We start from the raw sequence: 10197 nt of genomic DNA, 5'->3' as shown, positions 1-10197 counted from the left end.
AATTCATCATCATCCTCTCCCTCCTCATTGGTGGAGTCAACTTATGGTAATATTTTGTGGCTGCAGCAACATCACTTCCAATTAATTCTGTTTGTCTGATGTCCTCTTCCTCAGCCCATTAATTACTGTGCATACTCTTGCAGTAAGTGGCCTACCCTGTACTTAAATAATGCAGACTCCTCTGTGACGGTTGGCAGGACAGCGACAGGTGTAATTGTGGATGAGGTGACAGAGGAGTAAGACATAAAGGCTTGGTTAGCCACTCCACCACCTCCACCCCATGGTCTGACTGTATAGCATGCCCAGAGATATAAAAAAAAAAAACCCAGAAAATGTGCCCTGCCTGCAGATGATGCACTATGATCATCATGATTATAGCTGCATGGGAGCATCTGCCTCTGCCTGTAGACCTGCCAGACATGATGATATTAATATAGGGCTTATTCCCTACTTTTATCGACAGCTATTGGAAGAGCTGTATAGGGGGAAGTGGTTTTTGGGTGCACTGTAAACAGTGGTCAGTGGTGCTTGAGTGCGCTTCAATTTGTGGTACTTTGGTGGACTAAACAGAATCTCAGTAATCTGTGGTTCCCCAGCTGCAAAGGACAGCTGTTGTAGAGACACCAACACCTAACAAAATAAAACCCAAACAAAATAAAGCTCATGCACAAAAGGATATTTAAAAAAATGACCCCAAATACACAAAACAAATCACTCCCCCTAAAAGTAAAAGAACTGCTAGTATAGAAATTCAAAGAAGCAACCCAAAATAAAAAGAGGAGCAGCAATAACATAGAAATAGAACTTGCCATTGACACACAGAAAAAGTATGTAGTCCTTAAGAGCACTGTTGGGTCTTAGGTAAGCATAGTAAATGCAGAAAAGATTACACTCCGCTCTCCCTAACCACACAAGCTGCAGTTCTGTAGTCCATTGACAAATATTAGTAGCAAATAATGTATACAGTATAGGATATAGTACTGTATTTGGAAATAGGTACTGTTGAAAGCACAACGCAGTAGTAACATACTACACTAACCAACTCTTTCTGCTAAAAGCAATGGTGTCCGTTTATGAAACTGAGATCAGCGGTGATCCTGAGGTTCGCCGCTGATCTCAATACCTTAGTGGTTTATGAAACAGAGATGATCAGTGGAGAACATGTTCTCCACTGATAATCTCAGCACACAGAGAATCTGTTATTGACAGAAACAGAAATGGCTGCGATGTCAGCTCTTCACTGGTGAGAAAATTCTCCCTCCCAGGCTCTTCAGCCCAGAAGCAGAGAATCAGGGAAAGAAGAATGAATCCTGGGAGAACTGAGGAGGAAGGAGGAAGATTTTTGACTTACTTTTGTCCTCAATCAGAGCCCCCTAGACAGTGGAAAATCTCCCTTGCCTTTCACAACCCCCGATCGGGTAGAGCAAGTTAGAAGCACAATATACTGTGTATGTATATATATATAGACAATGATAAATAAAATGATAACACTAACCTTATCCCAACCTTAACCCCTTACCCGAAAAAAAAAAAAAAAAATAATAATAATAAATGAATAAAAATTAAAAATAAATAAAAGCTAGCAACAAATGATGCAAGAGATGGTATTTTTCTCTACTGGCCAATAAAAAAAATGCCAAACCTCATATATATATAATGTGTTTGTGTATGCAGTGTAGTGTACTGGGCGGTCTCCTCTGAGAGAGCCACCAACTAAGCAGTGGTAATTTACCACTGCTCAGTAAACTGTGCGTTTGACTGATCTCTTACTGTACTTTCACTATATCTCATGAGATTACAGTAACAGCAACTGTTTTCTAGAGTTCAAAGTGTTTGTAGATCACTTCACTCCTCTTTAGGAGAAGCAATCTACACCGCTTCATAAACAGGCATTCAGAAGAGAGCTGTCTCCTCTGAGAATGCCAAAGAACTGAGCAGCGATAATTTACCACTGCATGATAATTGGACACCATTGTCAGCTGTCCCTCACTAAACTCCCAACACACTGACAAAGGACTGATGAGAAAGCAACTTTTTATAGTCTGCAGGTTGCAACTTAGGTCAAAACCATCACTGTCCAAAGTCTTGCACCAGAAGACTTTGGCCAATGATGGCTTTGGCAATGCATTATGGGACCGTCACCTGAGCAAAAGTTGCCAAAATACTTAGGCTCGGATCCAACACCCAGCTCACAGGCCTAGGTAATAACACCTTTTAAAGTTTAATCTGCAGCCAGCTATAATATTCTAAAAATGCTAAGAAATTCAAATGTTTCTTCCTTGTAACCATTGCAGCTGTGATAACACTATGGGCACAATTATCAGTGGCTTGGTGCCTTCCCTGCAGTATTTCTCCCATTACAACACTGGGACTAACAACTACTCATACTTAGCAATCTTGGTGCATGGTAAGTTTTTGCAATTCATTTTGCTATTTTTGATCTTGAGTCCTTTCTTTGGTTGTACTCAAAAGTGAAGATTTGCTGTCCAAAGCTCACCATATGTAGTACAGTCCTACAGTACAATCTGCTATAGAATTAGCAAAGGAAATAGGTACATCGTCATTATAATATGAAGAACTACCTAAACTATTCAATTCATTCTTATCCATTCAGGCAGGCTCCTGTACTACATAGATGTTCATAGATCTAAAGGAGATTGTATAATTGTAATGTTTGTGTGGAGATTTATAGAGAATAAATACAAAAATGACTTGAGGCAATTCATTAACTTCAGTCTCCATGCTCCCACTTCATCAGTTGTATTATGGGGCTCCTTCACCTCTCATACTGCTTTATGATCGTTACCTCATCAGTCAACAGTTTATCACATCACTGATTGTAAGTGGAGCTGGTCTAATAAGAGGAAGCAAAGTGCTAAAGGGTACATTAGACCTGGGGAAAAAATCAGCTGTAGGGAGTCCACAGGTAATGCTGTGACTAGTTATTTGACTTCTGCTTGCTTTTTTTGGTACAGGTTTTTACATTATGTCTAATTTTAAATTATGTATAGTAAGCCCTGCTTTAGTGCTTCAAGGAAGGGTCTTAAAGCTTGTTAAATGCTGGGTCATTTTGATGCTTTGTAGATTAACAAAGACCAGTAACTCTCCAAGATTTGAAAACTTAGTCAGTTCTGAAATATTTAAGAATTTTAAAATACTGTAGACATTTATTTATCTGCAGTAGTTAAATTGTCTGGATATATAAAAATCAAAGAATATCTTCACTTCTGCTATTAGTGGACAGTAGCTTTAAAATAAATATATCTTGGAAAAAAAAAATCAAACATCTGTAGAGATCTTTATTCATCTGTCAAAATGTTTTCCAATTGTTCATGCAGCTGATGGCACAGTCAGCAAATTGGGTAATACATTGAATATCCTGGATATCTTCTTTAACTCCATCTACAACAAAAACACTTCCAAGTTATTATAGTTTTGAAAATAGATTATTTCCTACAGTAATTTAATATTTATTTCGCTGAATATGTTCTCACTGCATTAACTCTGACTTAAAAAAAGAAATTTCTATTAATTTATGTATTCCTCACTCAAAAAGTACCTTCTATGGCACTCAGCCTCCTCCAAATCTCCAGATTCCTTTTTTTTGCGGCTATGATCTGATTTCCTGTTAGGAGGTTTATCATGGTTACACTGAAGGGAATGTAGGAACCTAGCCACCATCTCTTGTTCAGTCTTAAAAAGGACTAGGAACTATGGGATTTGTAGTGTACACATGACCATAACTAATGGGCACTGCTTGTTCCAAGTAAAAGGAAGTGAGGAGAGAAAGGAGAGGACGTTACAAGGAGGCTGAAAATCACAGTAAGAAACAATTTCTTGAAAAATCGACTACAGGGCCAAAGAGTAGTGATTGGTATTGGTGATTGGTGAAGAGTATGGATTATTTTTAGAAATAAGGATATCATTTAATGTCACTTTAAGGGTAATTCTACTTAAAATTTACTTCTCCCTTTTTGCAGAATACTGATAAGTGATCCCATGGTCTTAACTGATGCTACATGTTAATGCAGTACAGCAATAAGTCAAATTAAATCAATTACAGCAATGGTGAAAATCTCTCTACCATTAAATGTATGTCTAGCTAAAATTGGTTTTCTTAGTTTTGGATAGATCAGAGATGCATTAGAACCCTGTCTATTGTTATTGTGCAATCTGGGGCTGCTTTAGATGACAGTGCAGGGCTCGGAGTGCAGAAGTGGTGAATTATAACAGGCAATGCTGCATTTGCTGGGCATCAATGTTTTTTGAGGACAACTCCAGGGACAAGGTAAGAAGGGGCAGAGAAAAAAAAAATAAACGGGGAGTTAAAGAAAATACACAGAGCAGCCAATATACATTGCATTTCCCTTGTAGTGTACTGAGACTTTTTTGGTGGTAATATAAAAAACATTATTTCCACCTTGGGTTTAGCAAAGTTTATTACATGCTAGCATATTGTAAATGCCAGAACTGCTTATTAGCCTTAGTCTGGCACTTCCAATAAGTTGTTGACAGTAATCAATGGCTATCATATTAGGCCCTTCTACTATTAAACAAGCAAGGAAGCTAAAAAAAACAACAAAGACAAAAATATATATAAAAAAGAATTGTACCTATAAACTGATAGCTGTTTCTTGGGAAACGGTTTGTTGTGCATTCTTCCAGTCCAGGTAAACACAAAAGGATGACACAATCTGTAATAACAAAGTAAAGTGTTGCTCAATTATGCTTAGACAGATAAAATGATTATTGTTTCTATCAATAGAATATGGATTCCCCTTCTCTCCAACCCTCCACATCACTAATATGCACTAAATGAAGATTTCAGACTGCCTCACCTTTACATGTGTTTATACTGTCTATATTGTATAGCCTACTTTCTTTGCAAATGATGAGAAGTGGTAGGTTGTCTTTAGATTTCTCAAAAGAGTCTGTGGTAGAAAAGTCACCACGTACTCAGTGTTCAGGTTTCCCACCCCTGAAAGGTATGGCACCATTGGCCATCCTTCCCCTGAAAGGGTTTTTGCTAATTATTCCACTACTGAGTTGAGCCAAGGAGCAAGAGTTCTTCATCGAAGAAAAAGTGATCAAATTGTTTCCACTGTAAATGATTTGAGAATATGAGGCTGCCACCTGAATTGTGAAATTAGAGAGACTAATCTACAAAAACTAGCTTGTCATTTGAATTAATGTCCATACAAAAATGAAACCTTAGGTATAGGTGCTCATAATGTAGCTACTTACTGTATTTACTATTTTCCTCATAAACTGGAAGAAATGATCTTTTGGTGAAGAAAGCTGCAAGTGAAAATGAAAATCTTTTAAACGTTGTGCAGGTTCTCAATGCTCTACAAAAATATATTAATCTATGACAACCAATTGCATTTAGTTTTCAAAGTCACTTCAATAAATTAGATTCTTGATGGTTTCATGAGTTACTAAAAAAATACACAAGTCTTTCTATGTATTGGTACAGCACATACTTTATATATAATATATCTATAAAAGTTCTCATACAGGATGTAATAATTGTTGCAAAAATGCGTTGTACACATTGATTCTTTCGGATCTCAGGTAACTGCCTGGCTGTGTGGGCAGACAGCTATGCTTATAGTCTGCAGGAGCCTTAGAATGCACCCGCAATCTGCTGATGCAAAGCTCTGCAGGCTCATTAGAAAAAAAATAATAAATGCACATTTTTTTGCCTTTAAAAAACTGTGAATTAATTTTTTTTTTCAAAAGGTGAACGCATCCTTTAAAAAGGTGGATTCTGTGTGTTTTGTTGCCTCTGTTTTGTACTATTTAAAATTAATAAAAACCATTGAAATACAAAAAAAAAAAAAAAAAAAGGTGGATTCTAAAGCACAGGTAGAAACCCAATTCAGATCCCAGATGAGGGATATTTGTGACCATACTAAATAGCTTTTCTATTAATTCTAGGGACTTAAAAACCCAACATACCATTTACACTGTTAGGACCTTTCAAGGGCATGTTACTAATGGTAAAAAATGTCTGGAATCAGCTGCACTCTTCAGTCTTTATTGATTGTCAGTAAAATCCATATCACAGACAGTGTCAGGGACAAAGAGGTTAAGGCAGGGGTGTCCAAACATTTTTCAAAGAGGGCCAGATTGGATGAAGTGAACATGGTGGAGGGCCGAACATTTTTCCAAACATTCTTTGAACCATTACAATTAAATGCAAATAAATTATTTTATGCCAAGTTACCGTATTTTTCGCCGTATAAGACGCACCTGACCATAAGACGCACCTAGGTTTTAGAGGCAGAAAACAGGAAAAAAAAAATTCTGAACTAATGGACTGCAGACACAGTACAGGAGATGACCAGAGACTGCGGACAGCACAGGGATGACCAGAGACTGCGGACAGCACAGGGATGACCAGAGACTGCGGACAGCACAGGGATGACCAGAGACTGCGGACAGCACAGGGATGACCAGAGACTGCGGACAGCACAGGGATGACCAGAGACTGCGGACAGCACAGGGATGACAAGAGGCTGCGGACAGCACAGGGATGACCAGAGACTGCGGACAGCACAGGGATGACCAGAGACTGCGGACAGTACAGATGACTGCTGACCTTTGGGGAGGTGGGGAGCGGGTACCTGAATTTGACAGGTACCCGCTCTTACTTCCGCAGTTGTTCTTTGATCTTACCTGTTCCTCGATCCAGCCGCGCGCTGTCTTCCCGGCTTCTGTAATGGCGCTCGGCATGACAGCCGGGTGCCCAGTGCGCATGAGCGAGAAGCACTTGCGCTTTGTGATTGGTCCGGCGGCTTCTGGCATCTGTCATGTGTCCCAGGTACCGCCTTACCATTCACAAAAAGCACCGCTTCTTGCGCATGCGCACTTGGCACCCGGCTGTCATGCCCAGCGCCCACACTACAGAAGCCGGGAAGACAGCGCGCCGCTGGATAGAGGAACAGGTAAGGTCCCGCTGCAGAGCTGAGCGGCCGGCCCGGTATTCTGACACGGCAGCGGTGGAAATACCGGACCGGCCGCTCCATATTCGCTCCATAAGAAACACTGACACACTGACATGGAGGGCCGTATTAAACCGACCCTCGGGCCGTAAATGGCCTGCGGGCCGGACTTTGGACATGCCTGGGTTAAGGCGTTTCATGCTGAAAACTAGCGCTAATTCATAACCAGTGAGTGGTCCCTGACACTGTTTGTGATATGGATTTTACTGACAATCAATAAAGACTGAAGAGTGCAGCGGATTCCGGATATTTTTTGCCTTGTAGTTCCACAGACGAGCTGTGCTAGCACCTTCACTCTAATGGTCGGTGGATGATTCACACTACTCACCTGGAGCAGCTTTGTGGTGTTTGGCATGTTACTCATGGCTAAAGGGAAATTTCTGCCTGGTTTATACATGATTTATAAACTACTCTCAATCGCTCTACAATATATATTCCCTCCCCAACCCTTCAAAAGTATCTGGCATCATACAGTTTGCCATAATTGTCCTAAAAGACGCCTGGTGTGGATGATTTATATATGAATGCTATAAACAATGTGTCCCCCTTCTGCTTCCTAAATTAGGTAAATTGTTTCAATCCTTCATAAAAGGACACCCTACCCTGTCCACTATTCTTTAATCCCAAATGTCAGTCAGTTTAAAAGAGGGGAAGGACCTTCAGGACTGTAGAAGCTATTGTCCCATAAATCTCTTAAAAACTGACCTATAACTTTTCAACAAACTATGGCCAATTAATTTCATGGGTCCTCCAATCCCTCATACATCCCCACCAGGTTGGGTTTGCACCCAGTTTGTATGCATGGGACAATACCCAAGGAGCTATCAAATTGGTGGATTATGCAAATGCTCGGAAGCTATCCATGGTCCTTCTCAACTTTCATGGGCAGAAAGCCTTCAATAGACTATATTGATATTTTATGTTCTCTACCCTGCATACAAAGGGTTTTGCTGAGAAGTGTACACAATCTCTACTCTCCCATTTGGTAACAACAGGCCTTTTTGCAATATTTTGGATACTAATCAGGTTTATCCTCTTACCCCCTATTATTTGCTCTTTTTACTGAACCCCGTCTGCCACATTCCTCTCTCTAATCTATATCAATAATTGCATTGCCTCTTTTCAGACTATAACGTAAATGAAGACAAGTCATCTCTACCTCTATATGTAGTAGGATGCCAACTCCACCAACTCAAATTAAACTTTCCCTTTTAAAGACAAGGAGACTCTATCAAATATCTGGGTACATTTATGACAGTTTCTAATTGCAGTCCTCATGATTGAAATTTCCCTTCTTTGTTTGATAAAATCCATCCAGTCTATTGGTTATTGCCATGAGCAATGTATAAATGTATTTGGGACCATAAGAGACCTAGAATTGGCCGAAATATTCTCCAAGCTCAAGTTTCCTAGGGGGTCTTTCAGTTTCCAATTTACATGAGTATTATTATGTAGCTCACCTTTGTCAATGAATTGGGTAGTCCAAGACATCACCCTAAGCTCATTGGGCTCAAATTGAATTTGCACTTTTTTTTTTATCCTTCCCACCACTATTGAGGTCTTCTAGGTCTCCTTCCCCAATTGTACTGGACACTATGTAGACCTTGTATAATATATGGTCCTACTGTGCTAGGAAACGGTATCTTCCTACCACCCCTTCATTTTGTATTTCAGTAGTAGGTAACACTGTTTTTCCAACTAGTATGTCCTCTACCCATCACCAACACTGGTTATCCCATGGTGTGTGATTTGTGACAGATGTGCTCAACCCTTTTTTAAATTCTCTTTTGGACTTTGATCATCTTGGTTGAATTTAAATCAGTGTATAGCCAGCTTGAACAAAACTCAGCTTACAATTTTCCTGTCTGACTAAAGAATGCATTAATGCAGTCCAGCAGAATCTCTTATGAATGTGCTGAACAACATTCATAAAAGCAGGGTTTATCATCCATTAACAGCCACACCAGAGACACAACCTGCTACATGCTAATTGGAAGAAACAATTCATCAGTGCAAGAGTTAACATGTTCAGCCTGCTCAGATCTAAAACAGTGGCTGAATTTCAACAAATTAAACACTGCCTCAATCAACAAGAGTGAGCCACTCAAATGCATTCCAACAACTGTTCACTAGCTTGTTCCTGTAATATCTGATGGCAATATTCCCCTTTCTCTGTTGCTAGCAACACAAAGTAAAATACCCAATATGGATGCACACTAGAACAACATGCAAACATGTGTAAACAGTCAAATTACAGATTTCCTGTGCAGCCAATCTACTTGTTACTGGCCTCAACATTATACTATGACATCACATGCCGGTACCCTGTGGGGAAGATTTGACCACATATGTGTGGCTACACAGAGGGCTGACTTCCAAACTAGGTGAATTAAGATTTAGCAACACACACAAATGATAAAAAAACAACATAAACATAACAAAGCAGCAAGAGGAATCAGGAATAAAGCAGAAAGCATATGAAACAGCAGGTAAGGTGGGTTGGGGGCCAGAATAGTGATCAGGTACACAGAATCAGGTACAGATAGCAGGGACTGAAGGATTATGTGATGAACTAGGAGCTCAGATTGAGAGAGCACACGGAGGCAGATCACATGAACCCCGATGGGCGGGCGTTTATTGGGGAACTTGGGGTAAAGGCAATAGCAAAACTAGTCCATAGCAGGACAGAGCAATGTAGAATGATTCCTGGGATGGCCCTATGGGGCAGCAGAGGGCAGAGAGTCCACAGGGCAAACCGGGGATAACACCGAGGGCACAGCAGGGAGGTAAGTCCTCGGCTTAGGCAGGGCACGGGGGTTAACTCCTGGAGCAAAGGTCTCGGGAAGAACGAGGTTAAATCCAGCATATACAGCAAAGGGTTCCAGGCAGAACAGGGTTCAGTTCCGCACACAGGGCAAAGGGTTCCAGGCAGAACAGGGTTAAGTCCAGCACACAGGGCAAAGGGTTCCGGGCAGAACAGGGTTAAGTCCAGCACACAGGGCAAAGGCTTCTAGGCAGAACAGGGTTAAATCCAGCACAAAGGGCAAAGGGTTCTGGGCAGAACAGGGTTAAGTCCAGCACACAGGGCAGAGGGTTTGCTGCCTATTCAAGTTCTCACTTAGTGTATTGATGCTAGCCAATTTCTACCAAATACACACCTAAAGTATATAGGATGAAAATTATGGAAATA

At 40.4% G+C, this 10197-nt stretch overlaps 1 protein-coding gene across 2 annotated transcripts in view; it reads right to left on the bottom strand.

Moving 5' to 3' along the window:
- Positions 1-3281: 3281 nt before the first annotated feature.
- LOC149468015 (uncharacterized) overlaps positions 3282-10197 on the bottom strand; it is a 36146-nt gene continuing 29230 nt past the window's right edge. For both annotated transcript variants that reach the window (XM_089670965.1, XM_089670964.1), the window contains 3 exons: positions 5245-5298; positions 4614-4694; positions 3282-3402 (listed from right to left, as the gene is read on the bottom strand). In XM_089670965.1, coding sequence (XP_089527091.1) covers positions 4614-4694; positions 5245-5298 — 135 coding nt within the window. In that variant the 3' untranslated portion in view covers positions 3282-3402. The remainder of the gene's footprint in view (positions 3403-4613; positions 4695-5244; positions 5299-10197) is intronic.

This window comes from Staurois parvus, unplaced genomic scaffold, assembly GCF_062004578.1.
Source record: "Staurois parvus isolate SC_StPar_1 unplaced genomic scaffold, SC_StPar_1.0 ptg000096l, whole genome shotgun sequence".
Classification (NCBI taxonomy): domain Eukaryota; kingdom Metazoa; phylum Chordata; class Amphibia; order Anura; family Ranidae; genus Staurois; species Staurois parvus.
Note: the sequence above shows the minus strand (reverse complement) of the source record. Positions and strands in the feature narration are given on the sequence as shown.